We start from the raw sequence: 26487 nt of genomic DNA, 5'->3' as shown, positions 1-26487 counted from the left end.
ACAGCATGCCTGCATTAATTCAGCATAGATAAGATCACCATGGCAGAATTACAAGTTGTAACTACTTGGGACATCTCCCATCTGACAATACCTCACTGATTCCTAGGTTCTTGGACAGAATCCATATCACTGATGGTCCAAAACTCCTGTCATTAAGACTTGGTAGACTGTGGACTGAGACCCTCCTCCTCCTCCTTTTTGTTTTCATTGGGTTTTTTGTGTATCTTCAAGTCATTTCTGACTTATGGTGACTCTAAAGGAAACCAATCATGGGGGTTTCTGGAGTTGAGAGTGTGTGACTCACCCAAGGTCACCCAGTGGGTTTCCATGGCTGAGAGGTGGAATCAAACTCTGATCTACAAAGTCATAGTGTAGCGCTCAAACCACTACACAAGTCTCATTATAGGTATAACAACCATTAGAGACAACAGGATCAAAGACAAAGAGAGGGAGATGATGATGATGATGATGATGTCCCACCATTTTCTCAGCCTTGAGATTTAACAAAAGTTAAAATAGATACAAATAAAAGTTGCACATCATACAAGAGTTAAAATATAATTTAAAATATAAGTAGAATTAAACACAATTAAAATACTGTATGTCCATTTTAAACAAGAAATAGATAGATTACAGCACAGTATGAAATGCCCTTTTGCCTTGACAAGTCCTTGACGAGAAAAGTCTTCACCTGCTTATTGAAAGTCAGTCCTTGAGGAGGGCACAAGTCTAGCCTCTTTTGGAAGGGAGTTCTACAGCTGGGGAACAGCTGCATAGAAGGCCATCTACTATGTTCCCACCAGATGTGACGATGATGGGATAGAGACAAAGGCTTCCCCAGGAAACTTCAAAACATAGGTAGTCTTATATGTGGAGAAACAGTCACTTTCTTCATCCCTGGCTTAGAACATAACCTGGATTGTAAGAATGGACCAGCCCTCCTGCTTCCCTCAGTTGTCTAGTTCAAGCATCTTCTCTATGAGTACAAGTGCATCATAATAATATATATGTCCATACCTATGAAGTTCCTGCACCCTCCAGCAGTGGCACCCCTGACCCAACTGCCTTGGTGGACTGTCACCTCCCATTTATGCGTAACATTGTCCTCAAGGGCATCAGGTGTGAGGTTGCAGATTTCAACTTTATCAAAATGGGTCTGGAAATCCTCAAACTTCATCCTATGTGATATGGTAAGAGAGATCATTCTGTGAATTATTATAGTCCAGGTATACAAGCCATAAAAGCATAGTTGTTTGGGTGCTGGACTAGGACTCTGGAGACCAGAGTGCTAATCCCTGCTCCTCCCTGGAAATCCAGTGGGGTTACTTTGGGCAACACACACTCTCAGCCTCAGAGGAAAGCAAAGACAAACCCCTTCTAAACAAGTCTTGCAAAGACAATAAACAAAAAAACAAAATCCTGTGATAGGGGTGCCATAGGGTCACCATAAATTGGCAACAACTTGAAGGCACAGAACAGCAACATACATCAATTTCCAAACTACTAAGGTCACTCAACTAGCTATGGGTCTGTAAGTTAGCTCTGATGGTATTTAAGAAAAAAAATTATGGCAGTTTACATGGGTGTCACATTCTCACCCCTAAAGACTGATTATGATAGTGTAATTTCTATGTGTAGGTCTCAATGGGCTTTTTCTCAAAAGATTGTTCCTTTTCCAGAATTAACTGATCTGGAGAAATCCCATTCGGGTTTTCAGTAGAGTTCCCAGAAATCAGGGCCTAGGTTTTCTTTTCCATTCCTCAGGGTGATTGGGAGGAATCTCAGGGTGAAAGCATAGTCTTGTCCAGTGTGCTTCCCTAGGGTAGAATCCTCACTTCAACCTGTAAGGAATTTTGACAGTGGTTATTAATAATAACCCTTATTCTGCTCAATTTGTCACTCTTTAGTATAGGAGTGCGCAATTTCATGGTGACTGGAAAATGCGTATGTTTATCAGGGGGGGAAATGGGCAGCCATCATTGAGGTTTCCCCTATTGTTTCAATTGCCATTTTAACTTGGCAAGAACTGTGGTGGATTTCTATGATACAGAAGAGTGTAAGAGCGTAAGAAAGAAAGCATGAGAAATGTTTACCTTCCAGAAGGAAAAGGAAGCGAGAACAAGAGATGGGGGAGGGTTGGTAGTGCAGCCAAATCATGGCACACTTCTATTCCAGTCTCCAACAATGACACACCTCCAGAGGCTGTGTGTTGCATACACATACTTTAATTCAAACAGTACTGGTGACTAAAACATACTGAAAGAATTCAGACAGTGTTTGGGAGAAAGTTCCTTCAACTTGATAGTAATTTTCACTTCAATTCTCACTATTCTCAAATTGGCATGGCCACTGAGACCAAAAAAATTACCCTTCCAACCATTGTTAAGAAGTACAGTCTTCAAGAGCACAATCATTTATATCACTTAAGAACTTAAATAACTGAAACAATATTTCTACAAAGACCATCTAGTCCAACCCCCTGCCATGCAGGAATACACAATCAAAGCACACACACACACACACACACACACACACCCTGGCCAGATGGCCATTATGTTTTTAATAATAATAATAATAATAATAATAATAATAATAATAATAATACTGCCAAAGAAGGAAACTCCACCACAGTCTGAGGGAGTGTGTTTCCCTGTCAAAAAGCTCTCACTGTCAGGACGTTCCTCCTAATGTTGAGGTGGAATCTCTTTTCCTGTAATTTGAATCCATTGCTCTAGGCCTTATTCTCTGGAGTGGAAAAATACAAGTTTGTTCTAGCCTCAGTATGACAGTACTGTCAATATGGCATGAGAATTAAAAGCTAATTTAGCTAGAATTTACATTCTGATTTTAAAAGGCTTTCTTACAGTTTCTTTGCCCACTAACGATATGTAAAATTCAAGTATTCCAGATCTAAAAGAAATTGAGCTAAAAATATTTCATATTTGCTTTCCAATACTAGTAGAGCTACTGCTAAGCCTTCTGGCTGAGAGTGGGAAGGGGGGGGGGTGTCTACAAACCTAAGAAAATAAAAACAAATTTAAAACATTTTAAAATTTAAAATGATGGCTTATATTCTTTACCAGCTACTTAGTTAAGTATAATTAAGTATACTTAACTAAGAAACATCTCTTGACCTGACCCCACCTCCGCAAAATATGACGGAACTGTCATTCACCCATGCTCCAATCACCAGCAGAATGAATCTCCTTCTTCCCCAAGCAGCTAATGCTGGTAAAGGGGGGTGTGGTGGGCAGTCACGTTGTGACTATATAGTGATCATGAATATGAAACTGTTAAAAGATTTACTCATTCATAACTGTTTTGTATTCACGGTCACTACTTAGTCACAATTTTGATAGTACAGTACTGCCATGGTCATAACTGTCTCTTCCACCAACCTACTTTACTGCATATCAGCTGCATGGGGAGTGCCGGTGAATGATGTTTTCTTCACATTTGGGGAGGTTGGGCCAGATTACTTGGTTAAGTATACTTAAGTAACTGATAAATAATACAGGCCAAGAAAGTACTTTTGATAGTATATGGGATATGGTAAAAATGATTTGTTATAATGAATGTAATGAAGGATTTAAATCAGTCTTCTGTATGTCTCCTGATCTAGTTAAGCAAATATCCAATAGAGAGCATTTGCTTTAACACATTTATCATTTTAATGAGCATATTCATTTACCAGAACTCTCCGTCGTCTAGTGCTGTCTGATACAAACGTTTTTTCTCAGATGGGCTGACAGAACGCCATTCTGGAGAACTTAAAGAGAAAAAGGCAATCTTATTTCATTCATTAATTAGTTAATAATAATAAAAATTTCTGCTGCATATAGTCTGCCTTTCTCTGCAAACTTGATATACTTAATTTCATTCTGCACAGAGGTTCTAATATTTCACATTATACATCTTCATATTTTAACAAAATACTGGAAGTCTCATTTTACTAGCTTTGGAGAGGGATATGAGGATCTATTTCTTTTCGTTGTCAGTTTTGCATGTGCTCATTCATAGGTCCACTGCTTTACTGTGCTAATAATATTAAAACTCTGCAAAAATTGTATTTAAATGTGTATTTTTAAACTATATCTTCTCACAAGCTACCCATTTATAAAAAATATTTTATGCACTGCTGAAAGATTTTTACCCTAACATATACTCTTTGAAATACAGTTTGGGTACATTTTCTTTTACTTGAGAAGTGTGCAGCAAAATTTAGAGAAGTGCACAATCCAAAGGATAATTACATTCTCTCCAGGAAGTGTGTTTGGATCAGTTGGCCTTGAAATTCAGAAAGCTCAAATCCTCCAATGAGATTATCAGACGAGGGGAGGGAAGGATAGGAGTGAAGCGGATCGCTCCCATCCTTGTCCTGTCCTTATTGTGCGATCACATGAAATACTATCACACAGGTTGCACTTAACCCATCATTATCATGTCAGTGAAGCAGAATTGTCCTGTCACCTTTGAATATTGAAAATACCTGTTAATGAAAAATGACAGGACAATTCCGCTTCACTGATGGGATAATGATGGGATAAGCATGACGTCATCTGATAATCTTTCATGCGATCGTGGAAATTCCACTTGACAGATGGGATAATTACCAGATAAGTGCAACATTGTCTGATAATCTTTGCACAATTGTGCAATAAGGATAGGAAAAGAATGGGAAAAGGATGTCCTTTTCCCTGTGTGATAATATCCCAAGTAACCTTGGTTACTTTGTTTTTCACTAGCAAAATGTTCAGTGAGGTATGAATGTGCAACACTAGACTAGATCCAACCTATTAGTTATGAAGTATGGTTCCCTTACCAGACTGATATCAAGAAGTAAATCCCACTGATTTTTCTACAGTTACAAGTCTGCTAAGAAACTCAAGAGTTTTTCTATCTCTGTATATCTTAAAAGATGTATTTATGAACACAGATCAGAATCCAGTTAGATACATCTGATGAAAGAAATTCTAGGAGGAGACAGTTTCTGCTTTCCCTCCAATACAACACCCAATACAACATGAACTACTTCTACAGAGCTTGTATCAGTTTAAAAGTTCTCAAAATACTAACTTGTCACTCCAAGCACCGTTCCATTCCACTTGACCCCATGGATTTCTAATACGAATGAGCTTCACTTTTTGTCCTTGGTAGTTGACCTAGGAAGAACCAAAACAAAACGAATCAATAAGCAAGCAACTATCTTGTGGATAAAATTTTCCGTTGTTTTGGTTCAATGTGTAGTTGCTTGAAGTGATTTAAAGAAACGTCTGTAAAATGCTACCAAAAGTTAATAATTTCTTTCTTAATAAGGACAAACCAGATAGGGTGTTAACGAATAATTGGTGCCAAGCTGGGGTGGAAGTTTGGATCCCAAAGGGCTGGCATCAGAATAGAGTTCTAGTGTAGGTGGCACTATAGGTGAGAACTGAGTTCAAGTCTCACCATATTGGTGACAGTAGTGGGGTAAAAAGACGCATTGTACTGCCATCAGAGAAGAATAGTTGGGTGAGTGAGTCCTACCTTCAAATAAGTGGTGGCAGCTGTGGCACACAGTAAAAAGGAGTGAAAGAGTTTGAGACATTTTGGCAGTGCCACGTTGTCACCTTCATATGCTGGGAACCAGTGGTGTTCCCACACTTGGTGTCACCCAGTGCAGGGGGTGGGGCTTCCAGTGGAGGGGCTTCTGGGGCAGCACACACTCCCTCCCCCTCTGCCGCCCTGTCCTTTTCCATGGCAGGGAGTGTGTGGGGAAAGTGTGCAGGGGGGAGCACGCAGGGATGGCAGACAGGGGAGCAGACAGGGAAGGAGAGCATGCGGGGTATGCGCAGAGGGGAAGGTCTGATCAGGTGACTCCCCAGAAAAGGGGTCACCCAGTGCAGGCCTCACCACCCCCTCCCTAGTGATGCCACTACTGGGAACCAAGAAGGATATTGGCAAACAGGAATGTGTTCAGAAGAGAGCAATTAGGATGGAAAAAGGCCTGGAAACCAAGATTTGTGAGCAATGGCTTAGGGATTTAGGTGTGTATAGCTTGAAGAACAGAAAGTAGAGAGGTAATATGATAGTTCCGTTTAAGTACCCAAATGGACATCATGTAGATGTTGGAGGAAGCTTGCTTTCTGCTGCTGCAGCGATTGGATCATGAACCAATAGATTCAAACTACAAGAAAAGAAATTCCACAGAAACATCAGAAAGGACCTCTTTACCATAAGAGCTATTTGAGAGTGGAATATAATACCTCAGAGGATAGTGAACTTTCCTTCTTGAGAGGTTTTTAAGCAGAGGTTGGATGACCTCTACTTAATAGTGCTTTTGTATATCCCTGCATAGAAAGAGTTGAACCAGAAGGCCCTTGTAGTCTTTCAAATTCTATGGTTCATTTCTGAGATACTTTTTTGAGATTATAGCAGGATGATAAAGACTGTGGGTACAGCAGCAATGAAGAAAAATGAGACATTGGTGAAGTAGTCTGTTTGGAGCCAACAGATTTTATCTGTTTCTCCTTGTCACCACTGTGTGATCTGGAAGAAAGTGCATCTGCTAGCATAATGCCCCGGCAGGATTACAGTCAAAGATCATCTGAGCTCCTACTCTATAGAAATTGCATGCACTATGAGTAATCTAATAAAACTTGTTTCTACACCTCAGCAATTTTAAAGCATGATATAATATTACTTCTCTGATAGTATGACAGAAATCAGAGACATAACAGAATTGGAGAGGCAGGCTTCAGTGACACCCCCAACCATTCCTTTTATTCAATTAAAAACATTTCCTCTTATTTTGTTTTATTTTGCCTCTCTCTTACTAGTGAGAAAAGTCACCAAAAAACCACTTACCTCATCAATACCTGTTACTGAATATGCGTGACCCTTTATAAGGCCATATGGGGTTCGAGCTTCTGTCTCAGCTGCACTTCTGGTCTAAAATATGGAAATAGATTTCAACACACTACAGCTCTTGAATTAATTTATTCAATTAACTTTATTATGCAATTAACAGTTTGTTTGACTATAGAATTAACTTATGGGTATTTCACCTAAGAATGGGAGATGCAAATATGCTAGAAACCTGTTGGTTAGTCCCAACCAAAGTAAACACATTCAGTCAACAGCTGAACACACAGGTAAACCCAGTGGAGTGAGTGGCTCTACCCTATTTGAAACTAACAGCAAGATTTAGGCCATAATTTGATATTAGAACATAACCTAACATGCAAAGCATAACACTCAGTTACAGCCAGCCCTCTGTATCCACAGATTCTGCATCCATTGATTCAACCACCCACAGCTTGAACATATTTTTAAAAAGAATTCCAAAAAAGTAAACCACGATTTTGCCATTTTATATACGGTACACCATTTTACAATTGCATTGTATATAATGGGACTTGAACATCCATAGATTTTAGCATCCACAGGGGATCCTGGAATCAAATGCCAGTGGATACCAAGGGTCCATTATATCTGTTAATTCTTGTCACCCAATGACTTTGCAAATAAGTCCTTTCATAAGAAGACCTGGGAATCATTGTGTACCCTCAAGAGAGATTTCCAACACAGTGTAGCAACTTAAAGGTGACTGCCAATGCTTTGTGAGTATGGACTTGCCCTCAACTAAGAGAAGTTGTTTCATCAGTAGGGAACATGGATGGGATAGAATCCTAAATTCTGAAACAAATTCATTGTACGTTCACCATTCCCACTATGATTTAAATGTCTGGATCTCTCTGTGGCATTTAAACCCAGTTTGGCATTCCTACTGGCACCAGATCATTTCGAAATGGAGGCCCCTCTATTTCTGGAAATGATTCCGTACGATCCAGATCAATCTGGTAGCGCATTCTCACTACTGAAGATCCAGATCATTGCAGCACCAAAAATAAAAAAAAAAGACACAGTAAGGGACTCAGGTTAAGTGGGGTTTTTTGAGCCCCCCCCCCCCCCAACTGCAGTCGGGGCAAGTATGAATGCCACACAAATAACCTGGTTTGCACACAGGTTATTTTGTAGTGTGAATACACCCTTAGTTACTCATAACAACAAACTATGTGTTGTATCCATGTTATACCCTGTCTTGAGCCTTGGAGAGTGGGAGGTAAGAAATAAGAACAACAATAATAACAACAACAGTAATAAATAATTTTCACCAACAGTCAATGTGAAAATTTATTTTGTGGATTATCTTTCCCTGATTCCTACATCCAACATGGCCAGTTTGATATGTTTTCCAACATAGGTACTGATATTTGTTCTTTTGCTATTGTAGTGTTTTAAACATTTAAAATATTTTTTTTTTCCTGAGAGCATAATGCTCTCAGTTTAGCGCCACAGCTTGTTTGTTTCATTTATATGCTGCCTTTCTCCCTGGAGAGACCCAAGGCGGCTCACAGATAAAACATTTAAAATCTCTATAAAATTCCAAACAATTAAAACATCTATACTCAACATAAAATATACAAAAGTTAAAAACAAACTAAAAAACCACCTGCTCCATAAAAAAACCACCTTGCTATGCATTATACACAAAATGCTTGCCTGCATAAGAATGTTTTTACTTACTGGTGAAAGGCCAGCAGGGAGGGGGCCAGCCTAGCCTCCTGAGGAAGCATGTTCCAGAGGGTGGGAGCAACCATCAGGAAGGCTTTTTCAAGTGTTCTTACCAGGAAAGCCTGTTATCTTGGTGGGACTGAGAGAAAGCCTCTTTTGTTCTTTTGTACAAAGAATACCTAGGAATAACTTTTGATTTTATGGAATTGTTCTGTAACCTGTTCCTTTTTATAGTATGGATATGGCAATGCCATCAAAATTAACAAGACTCATTTTTAACTGGTATTTCTTATTGGTTTTGTGTGATTAATTTTAATAGTTTTGATTTTGTAAATAAATTAAAACCAGTGGTTCAATGACAATAGAGTTAAATAGTACTGTACTTAATTTCTGTACTGGCCTTGCAGTCCTACTGTTGTCCTACATAAATTTATTTTCCATTAATAAAAAAAGAAAAGAGCAAAAGGGATGCATTTAGTCTCTTTAGCTCTGTGCATGGCTCTTTAATCTCCAGAGTAGCAACAGATCAAATGAAATAATCTCTTGCACAGATCTGAATAGTATTTGCCACATTAGGCAGTGTAAATTAAGTCACAGCTATGCTATAAATTTCAGATGGCAAACACATTTAACATTAAGGAGAATGCAAGAAAACACTCTCTTCACTGCGTCTGGGAAGCACATAGAACTGATTCTTAGTATATAACAGGACTGTGTTAAATGAAGTATAAGAAATGAATTGGCTATATGGAAGGGCTCTTGGTTCCCCATATTCATTATGTTTATATCCTGCCTTCTTCCATTTAGCTTGTGTCTATGGCTGCGCTCCTTGCTACTTTATTCTCACAGCAACCCTGTGAGGTAGATCAGCCTGAGAGAAGATGACTGGCTCGGTATTAGCCAGTGAATTTCATGACTCCACAGAGGATGGAACCTGTATCTCTCAAATCGCAGTCCAGCAATCAAGCCACTTCTCCCCATTGGCCCTCACTAATGTTTCATAGCAGCATGCCAACAAATGTTATGATACATTAAATAATATCACATTTGCAAAGCAGTCTTGGGATTAGACAATTTGCTCAAGACTGAGATTTGCATTTCTGAACACAAACAAACAAACAAAAAAACAAAACTGAAAACCAGATTTACTGTTTTACTTACATCAATAGAACAGCCCACCATTGATCCTCTTTTAAGAGCTTTTTCCAAAATTTCATACAAGTTTTCTGGTGCCTTTTTAACTTCATACATTTCTCCAACACCTCCTGTGAAATCTTCCATGGCTTCGATTGTGCTTCCACCTTTTAGAGCTTCATAACTTCCATTCAACCTACAGTAACAATGGCCATTTTTAAAAATGCGCTCACATATCCATACAAAACATGGTCTCCTGTACTCATCCAAGTATCATGGAAAATTGTAATGGCAGTATCCATTTTTTATAATATTGGGGAAATTGTTGAAGTCATGGTAACCCCATGAATGAAATGTCTCCAAGACTCCCTGTTCCCCATTGCTCTGCTTAGGTCCTGTAAACTCACGCCCATAACCTCCCTGATTGAGTCTACTCATCTGGCATGTAGACTTTTTCTACTACCCTCTACCTTTCTTAGTATTATTGTTTTTTCTAATGAATCCTAACTTCTCATGATGTGGCCAAAGTACAACAGACTTAAGTTGATCGTCTTGGCTTCCAAGGAGATTTCAGGCCTGATCTGTTCAAGGACCCATTTGTTTTTGGCTGTCCATGGTATGTTCAGCACTTTTCTCCAGCACAACATCTCAAATGAGATTATTTTCTTCTCATCTGCTTTCTTCACTGTCAATCTCTTACATCCATACATGGTGATGGGGAATACACTGGCTTGGACTATTCTTTCTCTCTCTCTGGCTTTTCTTCGCAAACAAAGATTCAGGAAGGACTCATCCCACACTTTCTACAAGCGCACTGATGACTAAAAAGGCCGATATGAGATAAACAAGTCCAGTTGCAGAAGGCACAGCAAAATGTCTCCTTGGGTGATGTTTCCAAGTTGTGGTTCTTTCTGCGTTGTTGTTTCTCTTCGAGACTCGTTCGGCGTGTGTTTTCAAAAAAGGCTGCAGCATCGTGGATAGTGTGTCTCCATGCCTCCTGATGCAAGGCCAGGGCGGACCATTGTTGGTGATCAATTTGGCCAAGCCTGGGATGTTGTGTCAGGGAGCAGAGCTGTTTGGGCTGGAAGTCAGTCTGAAGAAAATGGAAGTTCTCTATCAGCCTGCACCACAGGAAGAACACTATCATCCCTACATCACTGTAGGCAAATCTGTGCTTAAATCTGTTGAGCAGTTCACCTACCTGGGAAGTATCATCTCCTCAGATGCCCAGATTGATAAAGAGATCGATCACAGATTAGCAAAGGCATATAGTGCATTTGGAAGGCTTCACAAAAGAGTCTGGAGTAACAAACACTTGAGGCGAAGCACAAAAATCAGTGTGTATAGAGCCATTGTACTGTCTATTCTCCTTTATGGGTCTGAAACATGGGTCACCTATTGCCAACACCTACGACTCCTCAAATGCTTTCATTAGCACTGTTTATGCACAATTCTAAATATACACTGGACTGACTATGTGACGAATATTGCTGTCCTTGAGCAAGCAGGGATCACCAGCGTTGAGGCCATGCTATTGAGGACACAGCTGCGCTGGGCAGGACATGTTTCTAGGATGGAGGACCACCGCCTCCCAAAAATAATACTCTATGGTGAACTCGCCACGGGTCTGTGTAAGAGGGGCGCCCCAAAGAAAAGATACAAGGACTCTAACTTTAGTATTCAGTTGTATACCAGGAGCCCTGGTGGCCCAATGGTTGAATGCTCGTACTGCAGGCATTCACAGCCACAAAGTTGTGAGTTCAATCCCAGGGAGGGCTCCAGGGTCAACTCAGCCTTGTATCCTTGTGTAGGTCACTAAAATGATTACCCAGCTTGTTGAGGACAATTAGCTTACACATTGTAAACCACTTAGGGAGTGTTTAAGTGTACTGATAAGCAGTATAGAAATGTACTTGCTATTGCTATTGCTATATATCTTTGCACTTTAGGATCTTGTCTAGTTCTTTCATAGCTGCCCTTCCATTCCTAGCCTCCTTCTGATTTCTTGACTGCAATCTCCTTTCTGATCAATGTTTGCACAAAGGTACAGGAACTCTTTAACTATTTCAATTTCCTCACTGTCTAGGTTGAATTTATATCGATCCTCCATGCACGTTATTCTTGTTTTCTTTATGTTCAGCAGTAACCCTGCCTTTGCACTTTCTTCTTTAACTTTTCCTAGTAATTGTTCCAAGGGAACTAGCTAGTCCCCGAGAACTCAAGGGCTGTTTCCAAAAGTAGTTGGTCCTCTGTTTTCTTGGGGGATACGTTCCAGACACTACCACTACCACCACCACCCCCGCAAAAACGGAGGCTCGCACGTATTCAAGCCCTATAGGTTTGACGGGGGTGTGCACACCACAGATTTTTAAGTTCACGGATCTTAAAAATTTCCCCATATCTTGGATCAGTCATTGATCAGAAGGGAGAATGCAGTCAAGAAATTAGAAGAAGACTGAGATTAAAGAGGGCAACTACAAAAGAACTAGACAAGTTCCCTGGAAAACAAGCTGACTAAACTGAGGCTGTCGTACTTTGTCCACATCATGAGAAGAAATGACTCACTAGAAAAGACAATAATGCTAAGGAAGATGGAGGGCATTAGAAAGAGAGGAAGACCACATGCCAGATGGATAGACTCAATCAGGGAGGTCACGGTCCTGAGTCTATAGACCCTAAGCAGATCAGTTGAAGACAGTGGTTTTTGGAGATTTCTCATCACGGGGTCACCATGAGTCAGTGTTGATTCAAAGGAAGTTAACAACAACAAACAACCCATGAATAACTGATAACTGGACTGCAGTATTACAAATGGCACAAATTCTTGATCTGGACTTATCAATTGATCTAAACTAGAAATCTCAATATCAATCGAACATATCATTTGTGCCTTTCTTACAAGCAACATGACAGGAAAAGAAAGCATTCCTGAACTAAAAATGCACTCTACTGAAACAGTTGTACACTGATGTAATCCCAAGATTAATGTAGGGACATGTGGAGCTCCCCTGATATGGTGCAAATTTCACATTAAAAAACTGTTTAGCTTCCTACACATCTTTAACTCCCTCCACTTGTATTTAACAACAGATACCAAACCAGGGTTTAGTTGGGTCCTGATCCATCTCCTGACAGAATGTTTTCACCTGTCACACAGATCATATGTAAAAGAAGAATTTAGATAGCAACAAAGTAAAAGTTACTATAGCTGGGAAAATAAAGAACAATATGGTTTGCATGACTTACTTGGCATAAGCCTTTTCCAGCAGTGCACTCCAGAACTCATTGTGGTCCTCTGAGTGGAGAAAAACCAAACGGTCTTTGAAGGTGGGCAGTCGGTCATCGACAACAATATCCAGCCACTCATTGTGTTGCCAAAACTATTAAAAACAAATTGGGAATAATATTAACAAAGTATTTGTTTCTGATATGTTGCTTGATGTGAACCATTTAATTGCTGGAAGTGCCAGGGAGACAAAGGGCCCTTTCACACTATATAATTATAGCACTGTGGTTCCATTTTAACTGCCATGGTTCCATCCTATGAAATTATGAGATTTGCAGTTTCAGGAGGGGAATTTGGAATTCTTAAACAGAGAGCTCAAGTGCCTCACCAAACAACAAAACCCAGGATCCCACAAGATACAGCCATGGCAATTAAAGCAGCATAATAGTTCTATGTCTGTGTAGTTTGAAAAGGTCCAAAGATTCAATATAATATAATAATATTATTAGACACTATAAAATAACCATTGCCTCCAAATCATAAGAAGATTTAGGTACAGTACTTTCCACACAGTAGAACATTAAGATTTGTTTTAAAAACTAGAGTTGCTTTACCTGAAAATGAAATATTCCAGCATAACCTGGTCCAAAGTTCTGATCCTGTGGCACAACTCTGGCTAATGCCTTTTCATTAAGGGTAAGTGATGCTATAGCTGCTAATAGCCAACAGTCACCTGGAAATCAAATATAGCAATGAAAATTTCTAGCGCGTCGATGACTAAAAAGGCCAATCCTATCTATCTATCTATCTATCTGTCTATCTATCTATCTATCTATCTATCATCTCCCAAAAGCAAACCTTGATTTTACTATGCCATTGTGTATAATGGGACTTGAGCACCCATAGATTTTGGTATCCACGGGGTGATGGAGGAGGCAGTGGTTCTGGAACCAAACACCAGTGGATATTAAGGGCCCACTGTATATTGAACCTTATTTGGGAGGTTTAGGCTGTAATCCTCTATTCACTCATCTCAAAATAATTCTCACTGAACTCAATGTCATTCACTTCTGAAGAGACATGGATAGGATTGTGTTTTCTCACGGGTAAGGAGAGCCATTCTATTCGGCCTCCATTTCAGATTCCTCCTTAGAATTTTACCAAGCTCTGTGAAAGAAGCCTTACACAAGAAGGCTTCACATTCTTCCACACAAGTCTTTGCACAATGATTGCCACTTTCTTGGGCAAAAAGCGATAACTCATAAAACTCTACAGTGTGCCTATATTTTGTCATTGCTGGATGTAGTTTTGCACAGACAAAGCAAGTGATTTTTTAACTAGGAGGGGAAATCCAAGGAACTATAGATAAATGGCCATGTGTATGTCAAAGTGGAATGTGCAGTGTGGGATCCTGCACACCCTTCCCCCCCTCCCTGTTGATGAAATGCAAATGCATACAGCATTAGATATATTTAATGAAAAAGCAAGAAACTAAATACATAAATAAATGGCATGCCAGTGAGGCTGCAGTTGTACAATGTTTGCACTGAGCCAGGAGGTTGAGTTAGATGACCACTAAGGTTCTTCCCACTCTAAATTTCTATGGCCCAAACCCAATTGCCAACCCCTCCTGGAGTGGACCCTTAGAATCAATGGAACTTATGTAAGAATTAACTTTCCAAGTTACCACTGTTTTGATGGCTCTACAGTAGTTGAGACTGGCTGCTGGATTCAGTCTTGATTCTGTTTGTCTCTTTTTACTCAGCCTGGTTCTTAATGCAGGGAGGGTCTTATTGCCTTGAAACAGTAAAACTACTCATAATATCAACGATGAACACAATTAGTAGCAACATTATTTTCAAAGTCCTTACCCTGCCTCACGCAGGAATAATTTCAGTGGAAAACACTTACCAAGATCTCCTTGACAAATGTCAGTCCTTGTGGCGCCTCCAAGAATAAACTCTGGATCTTTAACAATTTCCTTGAAAAATATAACAGAGGAAAAGTCATCCCAACAGAATATAGTCTAATTTAGTTAGAACATAACATCTATCCTAGAGGCAGGCCATACCAGGGGTCATCAACAGTCATTCACCGCTGCAAAGCTCTATTATTAACTCTTCTATGGCACAATTTACAAAGCCATTCTGACTAAAGATGTAATTCTTCACTCATTTCTTTCTCAATGGAAACAATTTTATAGGTATTCTTACTGCTGTGAGGAAGTCTTTGAAAACTGTGCATTTCAGGACTTATTCTGTACAAAATTCACATGTAGTATTTTGCACAGAAAGCAACATTCTGTGTGCAAGGGACAGCATTTTGTGCATGTAGTTTTTGTTGTGTGCCTTCAAGTTGTTTCTGACTTATGGAACCTATCATGGAGTTTTCTTGGCAAGATTTATTCAGAGAAGGTTTGCCACTGCCTTCCCCTGAAACTGAAAGCATGTGACTTGCCCAAGCACAAATACTATTTACTGCACAGAAAGTGTTATGTGCAAGAAAATCCTGTTTCTTGCACATAAAAATCTGTTTTCTGTGCATGTGCGTGCACACACACAAAACACACACAGAAGAAGTTCTGAACTGTAAAGATTCTAGTCAATCCAGAATTTTTCTCATCAGGGTTTTTTGATATTGAAGAAACATATTTTCCAATCATTCAATATATATATATATATATATATTTCAATATTCTTTCCACCCTTACTTCCACCTACTTAATGGTGGGTGTTGTGTTGCTGTTCTCTGCCCTGGAAGATTATGGAGAATTACTGCCCTGATCCTGAATTATTGGATTTTCCACTGAGAATGTCACAGTGCATACACTTCTACTGTGGCAAATGAAGTGTCAACACTTTTAGAAGGAACTATCAGTCTCCAAAACAAAGTAATATAGGATGAAGAACCTTTATTTAGTTTTGTTCTTGCTGTTCTGATGGCTTCACACTAGTTACAGGTTTTTAACCTGTTTTACAAAAAACAACAGCCCAATGCACCTCCTATAAAGTTGTATGTGTTTTTAGTAGAAACAGAGAATACCTCAGAATCTCTGTTGCAACTTACATTTGTGCACCCTGTAGGGACATTAAGTGGTTAATGTCCAGCTATATTCTTTTAAATCTGGACCCAGTCCCTTGCCTTTGAATCCACTGATCCACTGGGACATAATGGCTGGAATTCTCTTGGTGATTTCTACTAGCAGAAATCCTTGTTTAAAATATTGTGCAAGGAGGTATTCAGTATGTATCGCCTTCCTCTAGCTGTGCAATAGCTGCTGGACAACAAAGGGATACCACTCCACAAGTGACCAAGACAGCTACTGCTTGGCAGTGGTGTGTGATGGGAGAGCTACCTTGAGCTGCCATTGGTTGGCAGCTGTCACCCTCAGAACCTCCTGCTTAAGTAGCCTGGTAGATATTATGCTTCACCAGTGTCAAACAGGATCTTGGGCACCACTGCTGACTAAAACAAGCAATGGGGAAAATGTGCCCCAGGTTTTTACTGGGAGGTGCCTAAACATTAAAGACCAGCCATGCATCGACACCAGGCACAAACCTCAGTGTGCGGTGCCAGATACTTGCGTCGTATTGATTCAAGCTCTGCTGCTTTCTCTTGAATTATGGCATGAGTCACACTTTCACTTGGCCACTGCTGAGCAATGGCAACTAATTAATACTTCCCAGCCACACCATGGTTAAATCATTATCTGCTGATTTAGAGACAGATGTAAATCTGGCAGCCCAGATCAAGGACCAAGCTGGGGTTTTAGTTCCAAAATATACTGAGATGGTACTTAATATGAAGAAAATCACTTTAAAAGTTAGAATGCAGTAGGTGATCCCTATTACTACAAAAATATTCTGGAGCTACACAAGGATACAATCCTTGGTGTTTAAAAATATGCATGAATATATAATTTAAAAACAAAAATTCAGAAAATGAATGCACATACATTTCCTTGTGAACAGGGGGTGGGGGGGAGGGGACTCACAACCCAATATGAATCAAAGCTGGGGAAAAACTTCAGGGGTCATTTGGAGAATACAACAATATTCAGATTGGGATACTTTTATATCCCAAGTGAGCAATATGCAGTGAGCCCTTGATATCCACTGGAATTTGGTTCTGGCACACCCTGTGGATACCAAAATCCAAGGATGCTCAAGTCCTATTATATACAAGGGCATAATAAAATGGCATGTTCCTTAAACAAAATGGCAAAATCAAGGTTTGTTTTTTGGAACTTTTTTGAATATTTTCAAGCTGTGGATGGTTAAATCCATGGATATGGTGGACTGACTATAGGAAGGAACCTGCTTGTGGGCTAGAACCTTCCTCACTGTGGTTGAAAAGGAAGAGCAATCATGGCCATGCAACAGAAGATACAGAGAAATGTCCATTGGCAGCCAAGGCAGTTGATGGAGACTGCCAGCTTTATCTTAGCCATGGATAATTTAAGAAATGACTACGGGGCAGCGACTGGCATTTTCCCTGCCCTTCCAGACCAAGAGCACTTTGAATGATTCAAAGGAAATGTCAGAGAGCAGGTGGGCTGGTTGACCTGCTGCATTCCTGCTGCTCTAGGCCTTTTCTGGGGGAGAACATGACCATGCTGGGCATGTCTTGATTAGAGAGAGAGAACAAAAGACAAAGTGAACCAGCCTGGTCCTCATCACTGGCACTACCTGCTTGTTCAACACACCAAGTCATGTGGAGCTTGTAACTGAGCTGTACAATGCAAAGGCAGTGCTTGTTTGCCTTGAGGATATAATCATGTGGGAAGATTGTGATAAGGAAGGGATTAAGTTAGCACTGGTGCTTTGCATTTCTATAACAGCCTCCTGCAAACTGGTGCCTACCAGATGTTCTGCACTATGACTCCCATAACCCTTCATAAGAAGATTGTGGAATGTTTTCCGATAAATCATAAATTCTGAAACCAATAAGGTTGTGTCTGATAGATTCTTATCAGATCTGAATTGGATTGAGTTCACTTGATTCCAATCCAAAATGGATCAGGACCAATATGGAAAGTGGTTTCTTTCACACAGATATTTATAGTACTACAATTCCACTTTAACTCCTATGGCTGTATCCTATGGGATCCTGGGATTTGTAAGGAAATATTAGAGCTCTCTGGCTAAGAATTCTGAGTGCTCCTCCCTAAACTGCAAATGCCTGTGTCCTGTAGGATGGAACCATAACACAATAATTGTGTAGAATAATAGAGCTCTTTCTGTCTCTCTGTATTTCTTTCTTTCTTTCTTTTTTAAGAGTGCAGAAAGTAGCATAAATTGGCAGATCGAACTCTTAATTGACTGTACATGCTTTTAAAAACAACTTTCATTTTTTTAAATATAAAAGCAAACTTTCAAGGCAGCTAACTAAAATTCCATTGGAACTGTCTGCAGTTTGCCAGCAGTTATTTGCTCTGAAGAAATATTATGGTCTCTCACACTACACTGTTATAAAACATTTCTAAAGTTCTGGTACATGGGGAGGAGGAAGGGAGGAAAGAAAATTGCAAAAAAGTTTCAGCCTATTTTGGTTTCCTAGTGTGAGTCAATGAGAGAATTGAAGATTCAGATTTCCAAATTTCCAGTCACTTAGGGGTCCCAAGAGGTGCAAGTGGTCCACAAGGCTCCACCAGTGGCGTCCCGGCACTGGGTGTCACCCGATGCGGGGAGTGGGGCTTTTGGGGGCAGGGCTTCCAGGGATGTATACTCCCTCCCCCATGCCACCTTGTGAGGGAGTGTGAGGAAGGCACAGAGAGGGTGGGAGTGTGTGGGGGGGAACATGGGGAGAGTAGCAGCATGCACGGGGGAACTTGGGATGGTACCGGGAGGGTGGGAGCATGCATGGGGGAGTGTGGAGAAGATAGGAGTGTGCATGGGAGAGCATGGGAGGGCTCAGGGAGGGTGGGAGCATGCATGGGAGAGCGTGTGGAGGGTAGGAGTGTGGGATGGCATGGGGATGGTGCGAGCATGCACAGGAGAGTGTGGGAAAGGTGGGAGCATGCATGGAGGACCATAGGAAAGCATTGGGAGGGTGGGAGCATGCATGGGGAAGGCGCAAGGGGGGAGTGTGGGTGGAGTGCCTCACTGGGTGTCACCCCCCTTCTGGGGTGTTATTCAGTGTCGGCTGCACCATTGCACCCACACACAATGATACCATTGGGCTCTACTTTGCCCATCTATGCATTATAGTCACCACCGTGCTACAGGCTGGGTGATTCAAGATATTGCTATCTAAAAATGTCACTTTTCAAAGCTCTGCATCCACCCAACTTCACATAGGGAGAGGGTGGAGAGCAGGTGATGCTGATATTTAAGGCCAGGCAGGTTCATAGGAGATGCTTTCAGAGGTAACCTGGTTCTACGCTGTTTAGGGCTATTAAAATCCCAGCTCTTTTGTGGAAACGAGAGGCCATTAAATTTGGCAGCTTCTGACTCAGCAGTCTGCATAATGCCTTTCAGCAATTAGATTCAGCAGGAGACAAGGGAGCTGCAGGGTTTTTTTTTTTTGTTGTTGTTGTTTGTTTATTCTCCTTCAGTCCGTCTCCCACCTTCCTTCTTTTGTTGGGGTCTTGCCCATTACTGCACATTGGGAAGGGTGAGAACAAGAGGGGTGGGCAAGAACAAGCAGAAGAGAATGGCAACATCCAACCACTCTCTACATGTGGAACCTACTAGCATGACTTCACACAAGGGAAAAGTTATTATTCTACCTCTACATCACATTTTCTGGACCCTTGGATTATTATCTATTTCATTTTTCTTTTTTGGGGGGGCATATAATACCCATAGAAATTGGTCACAATGCATATATTACCCAGAATATGCTTTCTGTGGCTTGAATGTTGGACCAGCACTCTGGGATTCAAAACAGGGTTTGAATACCCACTTGGCCATGGAAACCCACTGAGTGATCTTAAGCAAGTCACGCTCTCTCAGCCTTAGAAGAAGGCCTTGGCAACCCTCCTTAGAATAAAACTCACCAAGAAAATCCTATGACAGAGTTACCATGTAACTTGAAGTTACATAATAACAACTCCTTTCTATGGAATCCAGGGTCTTTTAGTGTATTCTGAAAAAGCTATCCTAATAAAGAGGCAGTTTCTTTCTGAATCTGGGACTCAGCTGGTGTTTCACAAGTGCCAGTGGAGAACAGTTTTGTCCTTCTTTCTTTTCCACACATAGGGGTCCAGCAGTGACATCACTGAGTATGACTACACCACTGGTGTCAGAGGGATACCTTCACCCATGGATGTCATCCAGGCCACAGAGGGTTGAAGCGAGGCATCTAGCCCTCCCTCATACCTTAATTATTCTTGCACTGAATGATTATTCCTCTTTCTCCTATTTGAGATGGAGAATCCAGCTATTTCACCATAAAGAGGCACAAAGCAGTCCAGTAGCACTTTTGAGACTAACTGGTTTATTCTAGGATGAGCATCTCTGTGATCCTATTACACTCTGGCCACAATCCCTACTGCCTTGGCTGCCCCTCAGTACAATTGAGGAGGTGGGTTGATACATGTGAAAGCCAATGATATAATCAACCAATTAGTCTGAAAGATGCTATTGGATTCCTTTATGTCTCCTTTATCTCTTTTGCCTATAGACCGATAAGGCCAGGAAAGAACTAAAGAAAGACAACTGAGAATCAGTGAAGAATAAGCTATAAAACAAGCATGAAAAAAACCTATAAAAAGAAATGTACAGTGCGCTCGCATCATACATGGGCACACTTTACGCAGCTTCCAGCTTACACAGAAGTCACACTATGATAAAAGCAATGGCGTGTGTGCCCACGGCTTGCACAGCCACAAGCACGCGCCCCATTGTTTCCAGTGGGGCACAGGCCTACGCAGATTTCTCCTTACATGGGGGATCTGGAACAGATCGCCTGTGTAAGGGGAGGGCCTACTGTATACAAATATTGGGTTGGCTTTCACAGCTAGTGAGGGGGTCTCTGGGCCGCCCTCTGTTCTCCTACCTGAGCTGGATGGAATTCCTTGAGACCACCTTTTATCTAAAGAACTCGCTATCACCACCCCATGACTGACTTCTTCCAGCCAGGGGCATTATTAGGGGATGCAATGTTGTGGACTGAACCAGGTGACACCTCAGAGGGGGGGGGGTGTCACCTGGTGAACTTGTACACCCTGCGGGGACCAGGTGGCTGCCTTCTGGGTCCCGCACGGCCATGGCCACATGGAACTCGGAAGGCTGGGGTGGGTGGAAGGTGGCTGCCTTCTGGGTCCTATGCGGCCATGGCCACGCAAGACTTGGAAGGCCAAGGGGACTGCTCAGAGGGCCAAGCAGATACCTCACTTCACATCACCAATGGTGATTCTATGTGCTGTGGCAGCAAGGGAGGAAGTGCCCTTTTGGCCCCACTGCAGAAGCCCTGCTTCCCCACATTGGGTGACACCCTGGGAAGGGATTCCACTGCTTCCACCTTATCAATGGCATTGGGACCTTGCTGAAGAATTTCACTGGTACTTCCCTTGCCAACCGTAATGAAGAACCAGGCCAAGCTAGGGCATGTGAAAGTGGAGTGCAAGAGAGGTAGAGTACTTTAAAGAAAGGCTTTATTCTAAGTAAAGGACTCCTATAGCAAAACAATTCACTTACATGAAGGACCAACTTGTCCTCCAGGCACAGATAGAAAGTATAGATTACAGAGCCAAATCAATTCAGCCAAACCAGGAAAACAAACAAAAAAATCCTAACACCATTGGCTGGTACATTTCCCAGTCTTACTCACATCTCAGATTGGATTTGTAGTCCTTATTATTCTGGATAGTTGGGAGTCTGGACTCCATTCTCTGGCTCCATAGCCTCCCAGTTTCAGAGCTCCTGGTTAGAAGCCCCTCATGGTTTGTCTGGCATGAGCCACAAACAAAGGCAGATTGACAAAAGCATTGTGCTGCTTTCGGCTCTTTAAAAACTTCCTCTCAGAACCATCTTGAAGGTTCGTGTTTCTTCTCAATCATGGCACAATTACTATCTCATCACCTGTGATGTAGACCATCATTAAAATGTGACTGTATCTCCTCCCACATTTAACCCTTTGTTATTTGAGAAGGTTCTGATAAATGGAGGGACTCCCATTTATTATACAACTATGTCCAGTTTCTTTACCAGGTGATAGGGCTTTCTTAAGAGCAGCACTTCAGTTGGGAAGCCTTTCCCAAGCGAAGTCATGTTGGCTCTATAACTCTTGGACTTCCATCAGGCAGCCAGGATTATATTATTTAGTTTGAGAGCGGGATTCCTAAAAGCAGGGTTAGCTTGGGGACTGCTTTAATTTGGTGAGGGTTTTAAAAAACCTATTGCTTTGATTAATTTTTAAAGATAGTTTCATCTCTTTTCATCTTCTGGGCATCACACTGAGTTCTCTGGCAGGCTGGCAGGCAATAAACAAATATTTCAGCAAATAAATAAATACCTGATCTTTCTGGGAAATTTGGGAACATTGTCAAGGTATATTCTATTTTACCATCTATAATACATATCCTACACCATGAAAGCTCAATTTTTGCACAATAATTAGGGAGATGGTCATGTTAATATAGAATTTGGGACATTTTCCAAACAAGGCAAGGGTCAACATATTTGCAAGACAGAGGGTGAGAGAAGTGAAGGGTACAGAATAGTGACCAAAATACTGTAGTGAAAGAAGTAGTCACACAGGAGGCATTGGCCCCATAGAATCAGAGTTGGAAGAGGCCACAAGAGCCACCCAGTCCAACCTCCTGACATGCAGGAACTCACATTCAAAGCACCTCCAAACAGATGGTCATCCAGCCTCTGTTTAAAGACGTCCAAAGAAGGAGACTCCACCACTCTCTGAAGCAGTGTGTGCCACTATCGAACAGCTCTTACTGTCAGGAAGTTCCTCCTAATTTTAGGTGGAATCTCTTTTTCTGTAACTTGCATCTATTGTTCCGCGTCCTATTCTCTGGAACAGCAGAAAACAAACTTGCTCCATCCTCAGTATGACACCTCTTCAAATAGTTATACAGTCCGTCCTCGCCTTACACGGGGGATCCGTTCTGGATCCCTCCGTGTAAGGTGAATTCTGCCTATGCTCGAGCCCCATTGGAAACAATGGGGCTCGTGCGCGGTGGCGCGGATGCGCGCAGGGCGCAACGGGCGTGCGCACCCATTCAATTGAATGGGACGTGCCGCCCCTTCCGCCCCGCGCGTGCCCGTGGCTTGAGCGCGTATGCTCAAGGCTGCGTATGGCGCACCCGCATATGGCGCGGGCGCGCTGTACAGGATTATCATGTCAACTGTTAACCTTCTGTTCTCCAGGCTAAACATACCCAGCTCCCTAAGCCTCTTCTCATAAGGCATGGTTTCCAGATCTTTGTTGTCAATGTTGTTGTTAATCCTGACTAGAATAGAATCATGGAATTGACAGAGACCACAAGGGCCATACAGCCCAATTCACTGCCATTTAGGAGTAGAACCATTGAGTCAGTTGGATTTACCTATTTATTGACTCATCATTCCACAATTAATTGAATGGATCTGCCCTAACTCAGACTAATCAACAAGATCCAAGCCACTGCTTGTGAATGCCACCAATCTATCTCACTATTATCTTGGGAGAGATGACCTGAGCAGTTAAAATAAATAAAATAAAATAAAATAAAATAAAGGCAAATTTGTCTGATTCTGAACCAAATTCTACAGGATAGGACAAAAAGAAAATGAAAAATCTTTATTATACTCACCCCAGGTCTTTTCCATACAAAGGGGACAGGAGGCTTCTCACTGAAGAAGAGGGATGAGTCATTGGCTGGAAAGTCACAGTCCTCAAACAGTATCCCCTTCTGCTGGCATTCAAGTTTCAGCTCCTTGTACGTCTGGCCAGTAGAATGTGTGGCACGGGCACTCTGTGGCAATGGGAGAGCCCGTGGATTGGCATCTCGGTAGGTGTATGGCATTGCTGTACTCCACTTGTAGCAAGTAACTGAAGAGGCAGGGAATGAAAAATTGAGAGGAGAAAAACTGAAGATGACAACTCTCGAAAACAACAAGAACCAAAAAATGGGAGATAGGATCAAATTGCCCCAGGCAGCAAGCAAGAAGATCTAGACTGTCAGGGAAGTAAGGAGAAAAACATACACACACATAAACCTCTATGCAAGCAGCCCTCTCTATTTGCACCTGAATGGCACGCTGATAGTCTCACCCACAGGAAACAAAAAGGAACACCCTGAGAACAAACAGAAAAGGAAACTTGTTTGGCTGCTGGATGCTTGCCCTCTGGCATGTTAACTCAGAAACCACAATGGGTGGCAGAGAGATAGCTCCATTGTTGACCATGGTTATGAGTCCACTGTGTCCAAACCAAGAAAAGAGGCACTCCCAAGGCCTTCAGGTTCAAGTGATAAAGGGAGGGCGTGGTGTCTTTGTCTTTGCTGGATGGTTGACTTTAAAAATGTGACAGGGCATGAAAATCTCAGGTCTCAGGTGTTTGTAGGCATTACATGATTGTCATTTTCTGTCAGAGGCATGGATGAGCAGTGTGGTCAGCAACAGGACTGGAGAACATGCAAGACCTCAGATACTGAACTGCAATTCTTATCATCCTGCACCACTGGCTTTACTGGCTAGAGAAGATGGGAACTGCAGTCCAGTGATGCCTGGAGTACAACATGTTCTTCAGTCCCTGATCTACACTGTAGATGTAGCTCTGGGATTGACATTTTCTTGGGAGCTGGGGGTAGTGGTAATCTACAAGAGGCACACCTTTTTATTATGCTAGTGCTAAATATGCTGCTATGTGGCAGAGTATTTTGGCAACAGGACAGCAACCGAAAGCCCTCCATTTCCTTGAAAACAAGCCATCCAGAGATAATGTGCCTTGAATAAAAGCAGGTTTTCCCCTCCAGACAGCTTCTAGAACTGCCATCCCACTTTAAAACAAGGTTTGCGCTGCTGCTGCTGCTGCTGCTGCTGATGATGATGATGATGATGCATGGCATTTTACAGGCATTATCAAAACAGTTTATAACCTGCCGATGGCATATAATCTAAAAGTCGAAAAATATAAACTATACAAAATTAAGCAAGTTATCAAGCAAGTTAAGCAATATCATACATCCCTTCAGCACCGTGTAAATATCCACCAGCAGAATTATGTTATGCAACTCCTATATTAAATACCAACATAGCACACCCTCTTGCATGGGACTTGATGGCCCTTGACATGTCTTCCAACTCTTCCAACAGTCCCTCATGTTAAAATATATTTCTATTTGTATTGAAAATGTTCAGATGTGTCAATGGTTAACTAAAGTTTAAAATGGTTCCTGTTGAAAGCCAGGAAGTCTAGGCCTGGAAGAACAAGTGTTCAAGGACAAACGATGTAGACAAAATATAAGCAAAATATGTTGCTGTTATATTCTTGTGTTGCATGGTGACTTCATGGGAAAGAGGTGTGTCCACTTGGTGGGAAAGTTGATCTTTTGAGAGAACAATGTCATATTCAAGTTTTTCTTCTAGCATGGACTCTGAAAGAGAATAGATGTATAGTAGCCTGCTGTGAATGTGTAAATAGCAACAAAGTCAATAAACCCTCAAATGAGTGAAAATCTGTGTTGAAGTTACTTTGTTCCTGAGCTCCAGGGAAGACTGCATCTGTTCCAGTTGGTACCAGTTCAGAACCACCGGGCAAGAGACATCACCCATAACAAAGAGTTTTTCTAACACCTCGTGTGTAACATAATGGCATCATCAGCTGCATATGACCATTATGCAAAGGGGGGGAAATCACTTCCACATCCATTGACCTACTTGTGTTTGCATAGGTTGCTAACAGGATGTTATCTAAGTTTGTCTTCAAAGGAAATAGCAGCTTCATTGCTACTATAACATTGCTAAATTTGGGCTGTGGATTCATATATAAGATGGCAGGGATGCAAAATAGACAGGACGACACATGTGGCCTACCCTGGCTGTTGATGGAAACAAGCACTGGCATCAGTACCAGTTTTGTATTCCGAGAAATATGTGATTCATGAGCCTCCTATCCCATAGTGTTCCTGCTATATGCAGCATCTCTGAGAAGATTGACATCAGGATTGTTGTGGGGCTAGAGGCCACACATGCTTCCTACCCTGTAAGAAACAAAAAGAAACACGGCTGGAACAGAGCCAGATTAACTATGCAAGCTTTTTTTTTTTAATTCATATCAGACCTGGGTGTGTCACATTCATTACATTACAACACATCAACCAAGAATCAGGAAGAACTGGGCCATCATTAGCCCCCAATGTGGGTTCAGCCACTCCTACCATCCCTTGCCTCTTTCTAAAGCAGAAGAAGAGAGCCCTGTGGCAGTTGCACTAATGACCTAGACAATGTGGGAAAGCCAGTTATTACAGAATAATTTCAGAGAAAAGCTTCACCTCTAACTCCCACCAGAAGTAAGCATTAGAGAGGCTTAACAATAACTCAATAAACTTTAAGGCATGCTGCTGAGTCATTTTACTGTTGTCTTTCACATTAGATCAGAGCAGACTGTGCTCAGCCTTGACTGGTTAC

The 26487-nt window shown here is 41.5% G+C and overlaps 1 protein-coding gene across 1 annotated transcript in view; it reads right to left on the bottom strand.

Annotated features, from left to right (window-relative positions):
• The window catches only part of CAPN9 (calpain 9), a 49686-nt gene extending 23720 nt beyond the window's left edge, over positions 1–25966 (bottom strand). The window contains exons 1-10 of the mRNA XM_089529953.1: positions 25894–25966; positions 23670–23908; positions 14828–14897; positions 13531–13649; positions 12937–13070; positions 9718–9886; positions 6847–6930; positions 5077–5162; positions 3692–3769; positions 1018–1178 (exon numbers count right to left, since the gene is read on the bottom strand). Of these exons, the coding sequence (XP_089386079.1) occupies positions 1018–1178; positions 3692–3769; positions 5077–5162; positions 6847–6930; positions 9718–9886; positions 12937–13070; positions 13531–13649; positions 14828–14897; positions 23670–23908; positions 25894–25924 (1171 nt within the window). The 5' untranslated portion in view covers positions 25925–25966. The remainder of the gene's footprint in view (positions 1–1017; positions 1179–3691; positions 3770–5076; positions 5163–6846; positions 6931–9717; positions 9887–12936; positions 13071–13530; positions 13650–14827; positions 14898–23669; positions 23909–25893) is intronic.
• Between the last annotated feature and the right edge of the window lie 521 nt (positions 25967–26487).

Source organism: Sceloporus occidentalis, unplaced genomic scaffold (assembly GCF_023333645.1).
Source record: "Sceloporus occidentalis isolate IW3139 unplaced genomic scaffold, rSceOcc1.0.p SCAF_6, whole genome shotgun sequence".
NCBI classification, from domain to species: Eukaryota; Metazoa; Chordata; class Lepidosauria; order Squamata; family Phrynosomatidae; genus Sceloporus; species Sceloporus occidentalis.
Note: the sequence above shows the minus strand (reverse complement) of the source record. Positions and strands in the feature narration are given on the sequence as shown.